At 57.1% G+C, this 17,416-nt stretch overlaps 4 protein-coding genes across 4 annotated transcripts; 1 reads left to right on the top strand and 3 right to left on the bottom strand.

The window, feature by feature from the left end:
* Nucleotides 1-51: 51 nt before the first annotated feature.
* Nucleotides 52-2,011, bottom strand: E0L32_006765 (uncharacterized protein; the record flags this gene model as incomplete). The annotated part of the gene is made up of 6 exons (XM_031141433.1): nucleotides 52-239; nucleotides 302-403; nucleotides 479-774; nucleotides 839-1,298; nucleotides 1,361-1,534; nucleotides 1,597-2,011. The coding sequence occupies 6 exons, from the start codon at nucleotides 2,009-2,011 to the stop codon at nucleotides 52-54; spliced, it is 1,635 nt and encodes a 544-aa protein (XP_030994596.1).
* Nucleotides 2,012-3,636: 1,625 nt separating this feature from the next.
* On the top strand, nucleotides 3,637-4,448 carry E0L32_006764 (uncharacterized protein; the record flags this gene model as incomplete). The annotated part of the gene is made up of 2 exons (XM_031141432.1): nucleotides 3,637-3,774; nucleotides 3,933-4,448. 2 exons carry the CDS (start codon nucleotides 3,637-3,639, stop codon nucleotides 4,446-4,448), a joined length of 654 nt encoding a protein of 217 aa, XP_030994595.1.
* Nucleotides 4,449-6,004: 1,556 nt separating this feature from the next.
* On the bottom strand, nucleotides 6,005-12,102 carry E0L32_006763 (uncharacterized protein; the record flags this gene model as incomplete). The annotated part of the gene is made up of 4 exons (XM_031141431.1): nucleotides 6,005-6,156; nucleotides 6,236-10,634; nucleotides 10,716-11,024; nucleotides 11,428-12,102. The coding sequence occupies 4 exons, from the start codon at nucleotides 12,100-12,102 to the stop codon at nucleotides 6,005-6,007; spliced, it is 5,535 nt and encodes a 1,844-aa protein (XP_030994594.1).
* A 2,917-nt stretch (nucleotides 12,103-15,019) lies between these two features.
* On the bottom strand, nucleotides 15,020-17,075 carry E0L32_006762 (uncharacterized protein; the record flags this gene model as incomplete). The annotated part of the gene is made up of 3 exons (XM_031141430.1): nucleotides 15,020-15,146; nucleotides 15,218-16,359; nucleotides 16,437-17,075. The coding sequence occupies 3 exons, from the start codon at nucleotides 17,073-17,075 to the stop codon at nucleotides 15,020-15,022; spliced, it is 1,908 nt and encodes a 635-aa protein (XP_030994593.1).
* Nucleotides 17,076-17,416: the final 341 nt, after the last annotated feature.

Genomic DNA, 17,416 nt, shown 5'->3' with positions numbered 1-17,416 from the left:
CATTAGCCAAATGCCGAGCCTTCTTCAAGCCCTGAAATTCCCGCAGCCTTCTCAGGCTCGTCTTGTGAAGATCAAGTTCAGCGTGGGCAAGACTAGAGTGAAGGTGTCCCTCTGGCCCTCGATGAAAGCCTCCTTGCCCTGGTCTGGCGCAAACGCGACATCCCACCGCCGTACGATCTGCGCAGTCACCCACCTGATCTCCATCAGAGCAAGCTGCTTCCCGATACACATATATCGACCTGCACAAACATCTTAGTTAACGACAATCATCCATGGTGGGATTCTTAGCAGTTGAGCGTACCGGTACCAAAGGGCATGAAGACACCGGCTTCCTTCACCATTTCTGGCTTTGTAGTCCACCGCTCGGGTGCAAACTCATCTGGTTTCTCAAAGTTTCTCACATCTGCAGTAGTAATTGGTCAGCTTTGGGGGATGGTTTGTGGGGTGACCGAGATTTTATCCCTTGCTGGGAGCATACCTCGAAGCTGAGTGTAAGTGGGAACCTGCACGAGGGTATCGGCGGGGATGAATGTGTCGCCGATATGCATCCCCTGCGATGGGATAACCCTCTGAACGCCGGATGGCACCGGCGGGTGAAGGCGCAGGGCCTCGTTGATGACGGCATCGAGGAATGGAAGGTTAGCCAGGCTGCGAATAGTGACTTCCTCTTGTGCTTCAAAAAGCTCGTCAACTTCTCCCTGCAGTTTCTTCAGGGAGTCTTGATCACAAGCCAACTCGAAAAAGAGCGAGCCCAGGCTGGCAGCTACGGTGTCGCTATTTGTTTCTTGTCAGTTCTGAGTCCTGTGGTTCTCTCGGGGCCATGCCATAGGCCACTTACCTGCCCGCCACAGCGATGAGATACGCATCCCCTTCCAGGTCGAGCTCCTCCTGCGCCGTGGGCTTGGCCTTGGCGTTGTGCGCCTCGAGCAGCGGCGAGAAGACGTCCGGCAGCTCGGGCTCCTTCCGCCGCCGCTCGCTGACCTGGACCTTGAGCCAGTCCCAGAAGCGCCTGTGCTCGGCGTTGAGGATGGGGGTGGCCTTGAAGATGGGGAAGAGCCAGAGCATGTGGCTGAAGAGGCCGATGTTGGTCATGTCGGCGTGCAGCACGACCATGAAGTAGTGCTTGATGCCGTCGCGCAGCATGTTGAACGACTTGCCCCAGGCCAGGTCGCCCATGACGTCGAAGCTGAAGAAGTTGAACCAGTCGCTGACGTTGATGGGCTGGCCCTCGGTCCGGGCGAGGTGCTCGAGCAGGTTGTTGGCGTGCCGGATGACTCTTGGCTCGTAGTCGCGGAGGGCTGTTCCGGAATTAGTAGTGTTCCCGTTGGTGGTGTCGGTGGGAAGGACATGTGTTGCTCACCTTTTGCGCTAAAGGCGCGATCCCAGATTTTGCGGCGGACGAGATGCTCGTTCTTGTCTCGGATCACTTGCAGAGAGATACGAGGCTGGAGGACATTGTACCATGGGCCTTTCGTGGGGTTGGTCTGGAGTAAGGGGAGGGCTCCAGGGTCATTGATGGAGATCTCTGAAGGTCCTATTTTCTTTCAGTGAGCAGACACTCCATATTCTTAAACTTAGCTTCATCATGGCGCTTACCAACTCGGACAAAGTCGCCATATTTCTGATGCAGGCGCTGCACCTCATTGTAGAGGTGCAGGTTCTTGGCTGACAGAGCAGTGATGTAGAGATTGGAGAAGCGGGCGAGGAAGGGACCGGGGAATTTGCGGAGACGGTGAAACCAGCCTCGATATATCATCATGCTGGTGTAGACCCCCAGGATGAGGAAACCCTCGAGGGTAGCAGCCGCTGTAGCAGTCTGGAGAAGCGACGAATAGACATCGGGAAAGACTCTCGATAGAAGGGCGGTCGCCACCAGAGGTAGCAGAGCAAAGGTGTTGATCAGGCTGGTCGTAGCCATGTCCCACTCGCCGATGCGGAAGACCGCAAGGTGCAGGACGACACCCGCGGCGAAGGCGATCTGCTTTGCGAGAGTTGCCCTGATGTCAATCATGGTGGCTTTCTTCTATGGTATGGCCAGTCTTGAAAGACGGGACAGAAGACGACGACCCGTTGAGTATTGAGGGAGAGAGTCGAGAATTAATACCGCCCTCGAGCTCCCTTGTGAGACATCCACAGCCATGGCGGGAGGGGCACGTCGCAGGAGGGTGTGATGCATGCGGTATCTGGGCTGCGAGGCAACACAAGTGCAGACTGTGTACAACGCTCGTCCCTCCCATATGATAGCGACAGCATCCAATCTGATCGACATGGTCTTGATGGTTGCAGCTTTGCCATGTTGGCGTGCTGCAAAATATGCACGTCCGGCCCGGACTGTCTTGCTGCATCGACGCGTACGGGATCCAGGCGAGTCTGCCGTCTGCTCAGTTCAGCTGGTGCCGTGAATGTGAACCTCGATGATCCATGTGAACCCCTCCCTCTCCCCTCCTGACGCTACCCGTCCCCCTCCCGTCCTGCTGTGTGGCCGTCCGACGTAGTATGCGGGGATGTTGATAAGACACAAAGAGTATGCCGGGGGCTCTTTGATCAGTAAGCTCATGCGCGTGCCAGGGCGCGAGAGTCAAATCAGGTTCTTGCTATTATTGATCAACGAGGGCAAGTGCTGCATATACATACCTCTGTTATATACATATTTCCCCTTCTATATGGAGCGATGTGCGGGTGCTAAAGAAGGCAGCGAGATACGAACATTGCCCACTCAGGTCGTCTCTGTGCTCTAGATGTTGTCGAACTGATGGCCTCTATTTGAGCAAGGGCCCTTGGATTTAGATATGTTTGCTGGCAATCTTCCAGCCCAGAGAAAGTTTCGCCTGCAGACCCCATCCAGCATCGGTTAATCAGCATAATAGCCTTGGCCCAGGATCGATTCAGATTCCCAGTCTATGGATCTCGCGTGTCCATGATACCCAAGTTACCAGACGCCCGCCATGTTTCGAAGCCCAACTACCCCTCAACACTCGTCCCAATCACATCATTTGTAACTGGATTCTGCCGTCGACTGAGGCGCCCCCTTCGGCAAGACGCACCGCTCGAGAGACAGTGTTCAGATTCAAATCCTATCCATACCAAAGAACGATGATGCAACTATCCATCGATATCTGTCCTTCTTGAAGAGACCAGCTCACGATAGCGACTGAGCTGGATGGCTTCCAAATGTGTGTTAGTGGCAGCGGGAGCGGGCGCAATGCCCACTGGACGCCCCGTAACTACAAGTATCTTATCCCCTGTATCCCCTGTCGGCTGCCCAAGCTTTAATGGGGCACAGAGGGGCACGCCAATGAAATTGTAACGTCATTCCACGCCCTCAGCTCACCAGCTCCTGCTGTTCCGAGCGCGACACTCCAGATGGGATGGGCTCACTTCCTCTCGTTGCATCACGGCCTCTGCTTTGCAAAAGACTCCTCTTCACACATGTGGTCATCTGCGCGTTCTCCTATCTGCGTCTCTTGTCAACTGCAAGTACAGGCAAAAACATCCAAGAACATCCCATCTGCCCTTTGCGCGGCCGTGCTCCACACTCGCGATCCGCGCGTCCATCCTGTCCTCTTGACTTAACTGCTTCAACTCAACGACAGTCACCATTCTCAACAGCGCAGAAAGCAAGAGAAGAAGACTACAATGGCATTCGTCGTCAACTCTGCCACGTGGGCCCTCTCCTTCGGCCAGCGTCAGCTCGACCGCGCCGTCTCGCCCGAAAAGCGCGAAGAGTACTGGAACTCGGCCGTCGACTTTGCCCAGAGGCGTCCACTCCTCACCGTACGTCTTCAAACCTGAACTACCTTGTCTTCTTCGTCTCCCGACCTCTCCCTCCCTTTCCCATTCTAACACCAACACCTTTTCCACCCCATAATTTCCCGCCGCCTTGCACCAATCTGCCAGCACCCTGACCAAACCACTAACCATCAGACCAACAGGCCTTCCTCCTGACCCAGGCAACAATCTCCTTCCTCCCCACCGTCCTCTTCGCCTCCTTCGTCGCCTCCCTCCTCTTCTTCACCGCCCTCGCCGCCTTCCTCTTCCTCTGCTTCTGGATCGCCGTCGCCCTGCTCTTCTTCGTCCCCGCCGCCTTCGTCACCACCGGCCTCGCCCTGCTCCTCTGGGCCTGGGGCGCGGGGTCCTACGTCGCCCTGCGCTGGCTGTACGACCTGTTCCTCGCCACGGGCAGCAAGGAGGTCGTCCTCTACAACCGAGACGCCAACAACCACAACCATCACAACCACAACCACAACCACGGCGATAAGAAGGAAGGCGTCAACGGCAACAACAAGCAGCAGAAGCACGACAGGCCGCCCACCGCAGACGAGCAGGGCAACCTGGGCCTCGTCAAGACCGAGTCGGACCCCGCCGGCGGGGGCGACATCAAGATCTTCGCGCCCTCGGGCGCTTCGTCCTCGTCCTCGGCGGCGCCGGCCCCGTCGGACCAGTCCTAGGAGGCCGAAAACTGCAGGCGCATCGCCTACGGCGGCAGCGGGCCCGACCTCGAGGACGCATTCGCCAAGGCGATCGCGGCAGGCGGGGATGGGTCCCCTTTACGAACAGGGGGAGGGGCAGCGCAGAACAGCAGCGCCAACGGTGGCGGCGGTAGTAATAGTAGAAATGGCATGGATAAGGAGACGGGATCGGGGTCGGGGCCGATGGACGCCTTTCTGGACGACGAGACGGTGGCGCTACTGAACGAGTCACCGACCCTGTCATCGGGTGCCAGTGCGGTGTCGGACCTGCCGCTGACGGTCATGCGGTTGTTCGCCCGCGACAAGAAAAAGTGAAGGACGGATACGGGGAAACACGGGAGCATGTTCTTATGAGGACTTTTTTTTTTTGGCGTTTTTTACTCGAGCGATTTGGGCTGCAAAACCAACAGCGATAGGGGACATGGGCTGGTAATGAGCGATGGGCATGGGAGGGTTAGCCCAGGAACAGACCGAAACATCGGATATCGAGTCCTTCTCGACAGCACATCAGTTCGTCTTGTAATGACACCTCTTCTTAGGTCGTTCTTTTGGCAGAATAAATCATCGATACCCCCCTTTCTTTAAATGACACACAAAGTACACACCACTAATCAAAAGCACGTCCAAAACTTGATAGTTGAGCTCCCGGTTCGAATTCTCAAGCGTCTCTCCTTGACTCCCCGTCCCACTCCCTCGAAACTCGAGATCCGCTGCTCGTCCACCTGTATGTGTATCAAGAGAACGACAAGTCTATATGCATGTTCTTTTTTTGTTGGTTTGCATGTGAATAACTAGGGTGCAGCAAGGAAGACAAGACGGATCCTTCTAGTAGTAGTACAGATACACAACGCGAGCAGACAGAGAGAAAAGCAGCGATATAAAGTCCATTGATTTTGGTCTTCTTCACGTCAGAGACAGAGAGAGGGAGAGAGAGGCAGGTTAGACAGGCGGGTCGGGTCAGTCTCTCCTCCCTTCCGCCCGACCGGATCATCCTACACAAATGCCAGCCCACACTGGCAGAAGGAAAAAGCCTGGTTTGGTTTGGTTTTGCTGGCAAAGATGGAAAAAAGACCTCCACGGTTGTGATAAAAAAAGACAAACAATGGAAGATACACTTTGTGCCCTCACCCCGACGCGAAAGACACACCTCCCATCCCCCCTTTCCTGTATCCCATAAAACTCCCAAGTTTCAAAAATGGAGCAGAAAAAAAAAGACACCCCCACGGCAAATCAATCCCGCTCGATCCCCTTTCTCTTTCTCGAAGAGTCCCAAGCTGCGAGACCTCTCGAGACGATGATGTACAGCAACAACAACTCTCCTCCCAAAACAAACCTGCGGCCTATTCGCAGGCATCCTTCCCTCGAGAACTATCACCCCATATGCATCTAGAAACCAGGAGTATAAAAAGAGAATAGAGTAAAGATGCAAGCCAACAACGGACTGTATCATGTGAATCTCCTCCCGAGCCCCATGTGCACTTATCCCGTGTAAAACCCGCGGGGGCCCAAGCACAAAGACAGACAAAGACAAGAGATCAGATATCAATCTCGCCATCCGCGATCGCAAGCCTCTGCTTGGTCGTCTTGGCCTTCTTGGTGTTGCCCCGCTTGCGCTTCCCGCCCTTCCCATCAACCGCATCGACAGGCGTCGCCGTGCCCGAGGGCCGGTCGTCAAAGTGTCCTTCGCCTGTAGAAAAGTCGCAACGTTAGTCCCACTGCCATTCCTGTGTCCGTCCAGAAACCTCAAAAGAAGGGAGAATACGAACCTTCGTGATACATGTCATCAAGACTGACACCCGCGCCGTCCCCACCCGAGGCATTCGCCGCGGCAGCCGCGCCGCCGCGCTTCTTCCGACCGCCCTTCTTCTTGGCCTGCTTGTCGTACTCGCCGCTCTCGAGCAGCTCCTTCTCCCGCCGCTCAATCATCTCGGCCTGCTCGTCGTCGGCCAGCCACATGGCGATGTCGCGGTTCCTGTTCTCCGGCGCCCGGCGGCCAGAGAAGTCGACGCCCGCCGACGCGCCCGCGCCGCCCGAGATGACCACGCGCTGCACCTCTTCCTTCTGCAGCGCGCGCTTGCGGATCCGCTCCTCGATGGTGCCGCGCGTGATGAGCCGGTACACCGTCACCTGCCGTGTCTGGCCGAGGCGGTGCGCGCGGTCCATGGCCTGCGAGTCGATGGTCGGGTTCCAGTCCGAGTCGTAGAAGATGACGGTGTCGGCCGCCACGAGGTTGATGCCGAGACCGCCGGCGCGCGTCGACAGCAAGAAGATGAAGATCTCGGGCCGCGTCTGGAAGTCCTGCACCGTGTCGCGACGGTCCTCGAGCTTGGTCGAGCCGTCGAGGCGGCAATACTTGTAGTTGCGGAAGGTTAGGTACTCCTCCATGAGATCGATCATGCGCGTCATCTGGAAGTACAGCAGGACGCGGTGGCCCTCCTCCTTGAGCTTGAACAGGAGCTGGTCGAGCTTGGCCAGCTTACCAGAGTCGGTAACGAAGCGACGCATCGAGGGCGTGCTGATGTTGTTGAACCGCTTTTTCTCGACGTCGGGCTGCGGCAGCAAAGCCCTGGTGGGGTAGTTATCAGGCGAGATCTTTTGCGTGACGAGGGCCTTCTCCTCGACCGGGTTGGGACCGTAGAGGGCTCGCCGCATGGGGACGTTGAACATGACGTTCTCGTTCTCGATGACGGCGCCACGGCTGTCGCAGACAACCTCAATTGGAGGCGCCGACGCATTCGGCCGACCGGCCTGGTCAAGACGCGTGAGGCCAGTGTTGTCGTACGACTCACGCGAGACATTCATCAGCCTGTTGAGAACACCCTCGCGAGTGATGTCGGCCAGGGGCTTGCGCTCGGCGCGATTGACAATGGAGAACAGGGCATGGGAAGGAGTGTACGTCTTGTCCTCGGGCTCATCGTACGCAATGCTCATGGCACCAAGACGATTGGTCTTCTGGGCCAGACGTGTAGCTCGGGTGAAGACGTCCTCCCGGGCAGCCTTGGAGACCTCGCCAATGCTCGCGTCGGCAAAGCGCAGCCAGGAGAAGGCGTCCTTGCCACCCAGGCTCTCGCGGACATTGTCAGGCGTCCAAATGTTCATCATATGGTTCAGGTACTTATTCCTGAAGCCAGCCTGCGGGTTGTCGTCGCCAGCGACCCGTAACCTGCCACCCTCACGCCACAAAAGCTTGGGAAGGGGGTACTCGATAGCGCTGCGGACAGAGTAGCCGACCGGGACGTTGTTACCCTCGCGGGCGAACGACGCCGTCTCAGCAAAGGTGCTCATCGAGTAAGGCGAAGTCGTGTCCGCGCGCTCAAACAGATCGGGATGATTGCACACCTTCCTGAACTGCATGACGAGGTTCATCAGCGTGCCAGAATCGTTGTCGTCGCCCATCGTTGCCTTCTCGATGAGGTCCATGATGCTGATCTGGTTTCTGAGGTTGGCGTACATGGCGCGCTGGCGGTACGTGAGGTCGCAGAAGACGTCGAGCTCAATCTTGTCGCCAAGCTCCTTCTGCACATGCTTCTTGACACGACGAAGCATGAAGGGCTTCAAAATCATGTGCAGACGCTTGAGCTGGTCTTCGTTGAGCTTGGTGTTACTCTGCGCGTGAGACTCGATGTCCTTGGAGAACCACTCGCTGAACTCGTCGTGCGAGTCGAAGAGCGACGGCATGATGAAATGAAGCAGCGCCCACAGCTCCTGCATGTTGTTCTGGATAGGGGTACCGGTGAGGAGCAGGCGGTTACGGCAGTGGTAGTTGAGCAGGACCTTCCAGCGAGAGCTCTGCGAGCTCTTGATGGCCTGGGCCTCATCGAGGATCATGTACTGCCACTTCATCTTGGACATGTAGGCGACGTCGGCGACGACCAGCTGATACGAGGTGATGAGCACGTGGAACTGGGCGTCCTTCTTGTACTTGGAGTGCTTGCGGTCCCAGAACTTCCGCAGCACCTTACGGTCGCCTGCGGAACCCCAGTAGGGGAGAACCTTGAACTCGGGCACGAACTTCTTGATCTCCTGCTGCCAGTTGTGCAGGGTCGAGGCCGGGGCGACGACGAGGAAGGGACCCCAGATGTCGTGCTGCTCCGCGAGATAAGCCATGACGGAGATGGACTGGACAGTCTTTCCGAGACCCATCTCATCAGCAAGGATACCGTTGATGCCCTGCTCGTACAGGTTGACGAGCCAGTTGAGACCCTTGAGCTGGTACTCCTTGAGCTGCGCATTCAGCATCTTGGGCTGCTCGATCTCGATGTCGCCGAGGCCAGTCGGGTTCTGGAAGTTCATCTCGCCCTCCTCGTCCATCTCCATGTCGTCGGCATCGCGGTTGAACTCGCGAGCCTTGGCTTGCGCCTCGGCAATGGCATTCTGCGCATTCGCCATGGCCGCCTCGTGCAGCTTGTCCTCGTCCTCCTCCTCGAAAGTGAGGTTCTCAAAGTTGGTGACCTTGCTGACGGGGCCGGTAGGCTCCTTGACATTGATGTGGTTGTGGTCGGGCGCCTTGTCCTTCTCTTCGACGGCGACATCCGGATGATCCGTGCTGCGCTCGACCTCTTGTGTCTTGATCTTCTTGCCGATGAAGTGAGAGTACAGCTCGGTCTGGGTGATGAGGAAGTTGAGCTTCCGCTTCTGCCGAGCGGCTTCGCGGTCTGCTTCCTCCTTCCGGGCGTTCTCGAGCTCCTGCTTCTCGGCGGCCTTGCGGAGATCACGCTCCTCGCGCTCGTTGCGCTTCCAGAAGCTCATCATGTCACGCATGACACGCTTGGCACGGGCCTGCAGGTCCTTGGTGCCCTTGTTGGTGCGCAGCTGCCACCTCTTGGCTTCCTTGGAGGCCAGGATCGCCGTCTTCTTGAGGTTGGACGCCTTCATGCTGTAGGACTCGGTCGCCAGGCGGAACACCTTGTTGACATCCTTGCGAGCAAGGTCCCTCCAGATCTGGTCATAAATCTGGTTGTAGCCCTTAGACTGGAACCTGGTCTCGAGAGAGTCCTTGGGCTCCTCTGCCTTGGCCTTCTCCTTGGACTCCTTGGGCTCCTTGTTCTCCTTGTCGTTCTGGCCATCTTCCTTGTCTTTATCCTTGGCCTTGTCCTTGTCCTTAGAGCCCTTCTTGCTAATCTTAATGCGGATCTTGGGCTCGTCGCGCGGAGGAGGCAGCTCCTCGCCAGCGTCGATGGCGGCCTGTGCGGCCTCGGCGTTGTCCTTCTCCTGCTGCTTCTGCTCCTTGGACTTCTTGGGACGTGAGCCGCCACGGCCTTTGCTCTTGCCCTTGCCAGGCTCCATGTCGGCAGCCTGGAAGGTAGCCATGACGCCGCCTTCGTGGTTGAGCTCGACCGGGGCCAGATTCCTGGCAGGGCCCTTGAGACCCTTCTGCAGGATGAGCTTGGTCTGCTGGGCCTTCTTGTTGGCGCGCTCGGCCTCGCGAAGGTGCTTCTGGCGCTCCTGTTCGTCCTCGGCGGCAGCTGCCCTGGCCAGGGCGGCGTCCTTCTGCTCCATAGTGACAGCCATGGACTTCTCGCGCCGTCGCTTTCGCTGCATGTCCTTCTTTCGCTCCTTCTCGGCGAAGAGCTCGCGCTCGCGGACCTCGTGCATGGCCTCCTCGTAGTACATATCGTCGTACCGACGCTTGCCAAGCTCTGCGTGGACGGCGAGCTTCTTCAGGGTGAAGTCGGTGAACTCGTCACGACGAGCAGGATGCTCCTTGGACTCGCGGGCAGCCATCTCGGTGCGGCGGCGGAGAGCACGCTCCTTGAACGCCTTGAGCTCCTCGTCAAACTCGGCGCCGTCGATGTCGCCAGCCTCGTTGTCGAACTGGTCCATCAGGTCGCGAATGTTCTTTTCCTTCTCGGCTGATAGGCCCTTCTTCTTGGCCTGGCCGTTGGCTTGCCTCTTGGCGGGGACGCGCGGCTCCGAAGAAATCTTAGTTGAACTTCGCCGCGATGTAGCCTTCGGGGTCGCCTCGGCGTGCCTGAGGTCTGAAGCTCGGGACTTGACCTTGCGGACAGGCTTCTGCCTCTTCTCCTCGACCTTTTCGACCTTGGGCTTGACCTCCCTCTCGGGTTCTTCAGACGGTACAGGGGATTTCGGCTTCGGCTTCTCGATGGGTTCGGAGCTGGAGAGGATGTTGGAGAAGGACATGAGTTCGGCGGCACGACTGGGAGTCTGTACAAAGAGATTAGCCGATGAGGTCAAAAATCGTGCATGGTGATGGGAGGGTGAGGGCCGGGGGGCATGTGCACATACAGTCGCAGGCGCGGCAGCCTTGGGTGCGGGTGACTCTGTCCTCGAATAAGTGCCAAGCCCGTTGGCAGGAGTCGAGGTACCATTTGAGGCAGGCGTGCCGCTGGGCGCAGCGGAATGCCTCATCGTGGGTGACGCCATTTGTGAGCCCTTGGCCGGAGGGCTGATGGAGCCGGCAGGCTGGTGATGATGGGATCGCGATACTGGGCTTCGGGGAGGGTATCCAGAAGTTGTGGTGGAGGACTTGTAACTCCCGTTGTAGTAGGAGCCAGAGTCGGCGCGCTGGCTGGAATAGTGATAAGGGTCCCGGTGCTGTTGGCAAGGCGAAAACAGAAAAAACAATGTCAGTGTGCCATGTCTTTAACCGGACAAAGGGAGAGAGATTGCAAAGGGGTCATTAAAGAAATTGATGCCGATTGCCAAAGGAAAGGATACGCGTCGTGATGGCGTGCGTGGATGGGGCAATGGGTGGTGGGTGAAAAAAAGACTTCAATGGTGATGAAGTGCACGCAGGCAGAAAGGGAAGTAGACGAATTTATTTGGGTTGAGGTTGCAAGGGAAAGTGAAGATTTTGGTTTTGGAACATGACGAGGGGTGCTGGGCGATCCAATGTTCGGAGCTAAAGGGAAAATCCCCATTGTCCCCAGAGTAAAGGAAGTGTGGACGTGGTCTGTGGTGCTGGTGGATTTTTTTGGGTGGTGGTGGTGAAGCTTACCTTTGGCGGCGAAGCGTGCTGGTTCGCACTGCTGCTTGGCCAGGAGCCCGTCTCGGAGGAGCCGTGACGCTGGTGTTGATGATGCTGCGGTTGCTGCTGCTGCTGCTGCTGCTCCTTGACTGTCGTAGTCATGTCCTTGAGAGGATCGTAGAAGCTGCGCGTGGTCGGCGCTGTCGTCGTCGTCGCGGCTGCAGCGGCCTTCTCGCGAGGAGGGTCGCGCAGTTCTGAAGGAAAGTACTGAGGAGGCGCGTGCAAGGGTGAGTGAGGTCCCGGCCGGGCTGTGGCGGAGGCCGATGACGATGCGAGGTGTGCCGGTCGCGATGATGGCGACGAGATGTAGGGAGAGTTGAGGATGGATCTCGAAGCCGGCTGGGAATTACTGCCGTGGCCGTTGGTGGTGGTGGAGGCCGAAGGCGAACCAAAGGGAGGCGGATGGGGCAGCGTCGCTGACTGTGATTGGGATTGCGTGGGTGATCGCAGCGAGAATGATGACCTTGCTGTTGCTGCTCCCAACGACGCAGGCGCCGCACCAGGCGCACCAGAACCTACTGCATGGGCTGCTGCACCGCTGGTCGGGTGCAATATGTCGCGTCGTCGTCGATCGTCCTCGCCATCGTCACGCCCTCCGCCTCCGTGCGGCCGCGACAGCACCGTCGAGCGAAAGCTGGACTCCATTCTCGCGCTCGTTCGCTCTCTTCCCCCAGAGTACCCTGGTCGCCGAGATGCACAAGGTGGGTTCTTGACTACTACTTGGCACCCATAGGCTCTCGAGTGTAGATGTAACTATGTCTTGTTGTTGTTACCGGCAGAGGGACGAGGTTTTCGAGGATGGTATTAGGCGAGGGGGGGGTGGGTTGAATCGATGTTTTGAACGTGCTCGCCGGTTCGTGTGGGAGACTCGCGCGCAGAGCCGTGTTGGTGTCGTTCTTAGCACGGCACTCGTTCACGATGGGGTTTAGGTGACGGCAAGGGCGGTGATGGGAATTAGGCACATCACCAGCAGAGGCGTGGTTCGGAGTTATTTTTTGTCTATAGGCCGGGCCAGGAAGGGAACAATCGATGCGTCTACCGTACTCAAGCAGACAGAAGATGGTGATGATGATGATACGGGCTATTCAACACTCTCTCTATGGCAAAGTGACGTGGTGGGATGGAGTCGACGAGTCGTCCGGTGTTGGAAGGTCGATGGACGGTGGAATCTTCGATGAGGGCAAATCGCACCACGATGGTGGGTGAGTGGGAGGGGAGAGATGGAGATGGATGGGTGATGGAAATGAGAATGGCGACGTTGGTTTTTGGTCTTGGGGATGGCGTTGCGGCTGGAGCAAGTCGAGTTGTTGGGGGTTTGACTTGCCGGGGGCCAACCAAGTCGGGTTCGCTGACTGTTTTGGCTGGTGGGTGAGGAGGGATCGCGAAAATGCCAGACAGTCTCTTCTCTCGCTCCCACACGCACGCACAGCAAAGCTCTCACTTTCGTGACGGCGATGGTGATGCTGGGCTGCGATGCGACGATGGGACGGGGATGGGGGAATGGGGAAAGGGGATGGATCGAATGCTCATTATCACGGCGAGGGTGTGCTATTTTTCCTTCTCCTCCCGGCCATTGTCTCTCTCTCGCTGCCCGTATTTTGTGTGTTGGCCACTTTCTGCTCGATGTGCGTGGGCGCGAGCAAGCAGAGGAGCTGGACACCGAAATCCCCCCCCAAAATTGGCTGGCTGCCCCCTTTGACAAGCCGTCGATTCCCTCACCTGCTACCCTCGCGAAGGAGATCCAGTCCCGCGCATCCATCAAACTCGGCTTAGCACCCCCAGCGGCCCAGAACCTCGAAGTGGGGCCTTCTTAGCTTAATACACGCCCCCCTGCCCCGGTTCCATCGCGCTCACCAGGCGAGCCATCCGCCTAAACCGCCCTGGGAGGTGTGGGTATGCCAGCGATAGGCGCTATGTCCACCCCCCTCCCCTTCTTCCTCCAGCAATATGATCCGTGTGTTTGCGGAGAGGATAGAGCGAGAGAGAGAACAAAGTCCTCAGACCTACTCCGTACTGGATCCCACAAAACATCGACACTGACAAAGCCAGGCCAGTCTTGCCCATCTAACTCCGCCGAATCCGAAGGAGGGCCAGGAAAAGAAGGGCAATCCCATCGATGTGATTCAAAAAATCACATTTACGATTGATTAATGTACCAAAGCCAGTCTACAGCCAGGTGGCAGCCCATCGCCCGTCCATCACATGGGCTGGAGCGAAATGCATTGCAGATGCCAATCACCATCCCGTTTCAGGTCTCTAACCTTACCACGCGCTGATCCAAGGCGAACACTCCAGCTGAAAGAAAGCCCTGTACGAAAAGAAACATCTCGCCAGCGGCCCCATCAATGCTTGCTTCTTTGTGCAATTCTCATCATCACCCGTCATCACCAAATCCGAATGCATGGAAAGTTTCACACCTTCGACGCCCTTCTGTCCCTCTCAAAGCGGCCAAACCCATGCATGCCCCGCCACGACGGACTGCATCTCGATCAAAAGTGGTGTTGACATTACTCGAGCATCTGCACGAAGCCCACACAAATCATCAAGAGTAATCGACGTTTTATCCCGCCCCCTTCCTTGAGGCTACCTACCTGTCTGGTCGCTCCGCAAATACCTGCCGTACATGCCACAGAGGAGCTAGCCGAGTACATCAAATGTAGGCAATTCCTGCCAGCGCTATCGGCACACCTTGGCCCTACGGAGTAAATCGCTGTCCAATCCCCAGCACCTCCAGCCATCCGCCACGGGCATTGGTTGACTGGAGTCTGGTAGCTACGAAGTACCTAGGTAGGTACACCGCAGGGTCTGCTCGCTGGTACGTGCGCGGGGGACGGCGCCGCGCTAACTCGACTGTAATCGTATGAGAAAAGATGGATACACGCATGCACATGTTGGCTGCAGTTCTGTCGCTGCAAAAACCTGGCAGCGGACACCCCAAAGCCTGCTGTAATCCTGGGCGAGAAGCGACTGTTTTTACACCCTTTGAAACCTGTCGTAAGCAGCGAATTAGTCCCGGATCAGGTAGGTCATTTCGTGTGAGACACGGAGAGGAGCATCTCCCAAGGACAGCCACATCAAACCACCGTCACCATGGAGAGGATAGCAGTTCAGGATGCACTCTGATATTGTAGGTATCATAAGACCTAGCTAGTATCATATAGAAAAAAAGGACAGAAACGACGATGCCTTTTGAAAACGCTGGGCCTATCGTGCCAGGCCCGCGTCCGATGAGGAACGCGACAAAAGGGGAAAGAAAAAACTCTCAACCCAGGTCTATTACCATGATCCCAAATATCCATGCTTCGAAGAAGGCCAGCTATTCTCCAAAGGGGCACCACGCCCATGGCCAAGACAAACCACCTTTGTCCATCCTTCCTGGCCGCGGCCTGTCCCTTTTCGCGCCCGTTTGCCTTCGTCTATCCTTTTTGGGGTTCTCTTGAGCACGCTGTCCGCCTATGCTGTGTATCTCCGTACGGGCGGTGTTGCTCAAATGCTGGGTCATGCAATCATCACAATCTAACTTTTTTTTGTTTGAAAGGAAGGACATTCCGAGCCATCAGTCTTAGACAGCACCGGCAGAGATCATCTTCTTCCGCAGGTAGTTCTTGTACTCGCCAATCGAGCCGTCCCACGGTCGGATGGTCTTGTTCTCGCACACCAGAATCTGCTTGGCAATCTTGTCGAGCAGCCTAGAGAGAAGTGGCGAGTCAGTATCGAGAAAGGAAAGATTGGGTTTACAGCAATCAGTGTAGAGACTTACCTGAAGTCGTGACTGACGACAATCACACCTCCGCTAAAGGCGTTGATGGCATCGGCCAAACTGTCAATGGTCGGGATATCGAGACCGTTGGTAGGCTCGTCAAGCAGCAGCATGTTGGGGCTGTCGATGGCGAGCAGGGCGAAGACGATACGGCTCTTCTGGCCCTCGGAGAGGGTACCAATCAGAGCAGTCTGGGACTCACCCGACAGGCCGTACTTTCCAAGCTGCTGACGCCAGTACTGGTAGTCCTGGGACTTGGACGAGTACTTGTCGCGGACAAAGTCGAGAGCCGACTTGGTCAGGTCGAGCTGCTCGGCAGAGTGCTGAGAGTAGAGACCGAGCTTCAGATGCGTGTGCCTCGACACGGAGCCCTGGGTCGGGGAGAGCTTGCCAGTCATGAGACGCAGCAATGTTGACTTGCCCACACCGTTGGGACCGACCAGCGCCGTACGCGAGTCCATGTCGAAACCAAGATCGATGTTGCGGTACAGATCATCCTTCGGATCACCAGAGTAGGAGAAGGTGACGTTGTCGAAAGACAAGACGGGAGGAGGCAGCTTCTCAACGTCGGCGAAGCGGAAGCTGAAGACACGGTCTTGGGCCACGGGCTGGATGAAGCCATCGGCCTCCATCTTGTCGAGAATCTTTTGGCGAGACTTGGCCTGTCTGACCAGGTTGGCATAAGTACCAGCACTGGCAATGAACTTCTTGATGTGCGCAATCTCCTCTTGCTGCTTGGCGTAGGCCTTCATCTGGTTGGTCTCCTGCTCGGAACGGGTCTTGATGTACGAGTCGTAGTTACCACCGTAGTAGATGAGCTTCCTCTCGCGCATGTCGATCATGTTGGTGCAGACGCCGTTGAGGAAGTCCATGGAGTGGGAGACGAGAACCAGGGTACGGTCCCACTTCTTGAGGTACTCCTCCAGCCACACACAGGCCTCGAGATCCAAATGGGCAGTAGGATCGTCGAGCAGCAGCAGGGAGGGCTTGACGAACAGGGCCTTGGCGAGGGCGACACGCATACGCCAACCACCAGACATGTCCTTGGTCTTCTTGTGAATGGTGACCTTGTTGAAGCCGAGACCCGTCAGAATGAGGGAGGCACGGGTGGCGAATGTCGAGGGGTCCATCTTGTCCATGTGCTGTAGAGGGTGTCAGTTAGCTGAGAAAATTACATTCTGGAGGGGGTTATTCGAAAGAAGGCAGGGACAGCACATACGTCGTACAGGTCGAGGAGAACAGGGCTCTCTGGGCCCTCCTCCTCAAGGAGCTTCTCGCAGAGCGCATCCAGACGGGCAAGCTCGTTCTCGGCCTCCTTGACGACCCACTCCAGGGCACCAAGGTCAGACGGAGGGGCGCCCTCGTTGAGCAGGTAGATGTCGATGAACTCGGGAATGGGGAACTCGCGCGCGGCGATGGCCTTGAGCATAGTACTCTTACCGCAGCCGTTCTCACCCAGCAGGCCGTATCTGCGGCCATAGTTCAACTCGAGTGTGGAATCGGTAACGAGGACGCGACCGTGGAACACCAGGCTGGTACTGGTGATCTTGACATCGCGGCTGGTGGGCGTAGAGGACAGGACACCGGTCGTGACGCGGTCAGACAGACCGTGCTTGTCCATCTGGTCGGCGAGGCGCTTGACCTCGTCCATCTTCTCGGCGCCGGTGGCGGGCTCGTCCGACTCGATGGGGTTTCCGTTGGCATCGAGGACGACTTCATCGCCGTTGACTGATCCGGCAGCGCTGGCGTTCTTAGAGTTGGCCTTGGACCCAGCCTTGGAGCGAGATGCGACAGTCTTCTTCTCCTTGCCGTCGGCAGCCTTCTTGGCGAGTCTCTTCTCCTTGGAAGCCGACACCATTTTGGGCAACAATATACAGTGAGGGGTAGATACGGGCCGAAGGAAAGGTTGACCAGGGGTCGAAAGATGTTCCTCGCGAGATAAGATCGCGGTCGTCGAGTGCTGCGTAGATCGAGACTCGAGGGCGGAACAGGAGGTGAGGATGAGGAGATCCGGGGGATAGAAGGGTATGAGGAAGGCGAAAAGTGCAAGAAACTGTAAGGATTGTTTTGCTTGGTGCCCAGTGTGTGGTGGTGGTGGCCAAGGACAGTAGAGGAGTTTGCAGTGGGTGTTGGTGGGCTGTGGTGGGCTGTACTGCCTGAGAAGGTGGGGGAGATTTCAGTTTTTGGTGGGGCAATGAT

This window comes from Thyridium curvatum (assembly GCF_004353045.1).
Source record: "Thyridium curvatum strain D216 chromosome Unknown NODE_39_length_367864_cov_79.813791, whole genome shotgun sequence".
NCBI lineage: Eukaryota > Fungi > Ascomycota > Sordariomycetes > Thyridiales > Thyridiaceae > Thyridium > Thyridium curvatum.
Note: the sequence above shows the minus strand (reverse complement) of the source record. Positions and strands in the feature narration are given on the sequence as shown.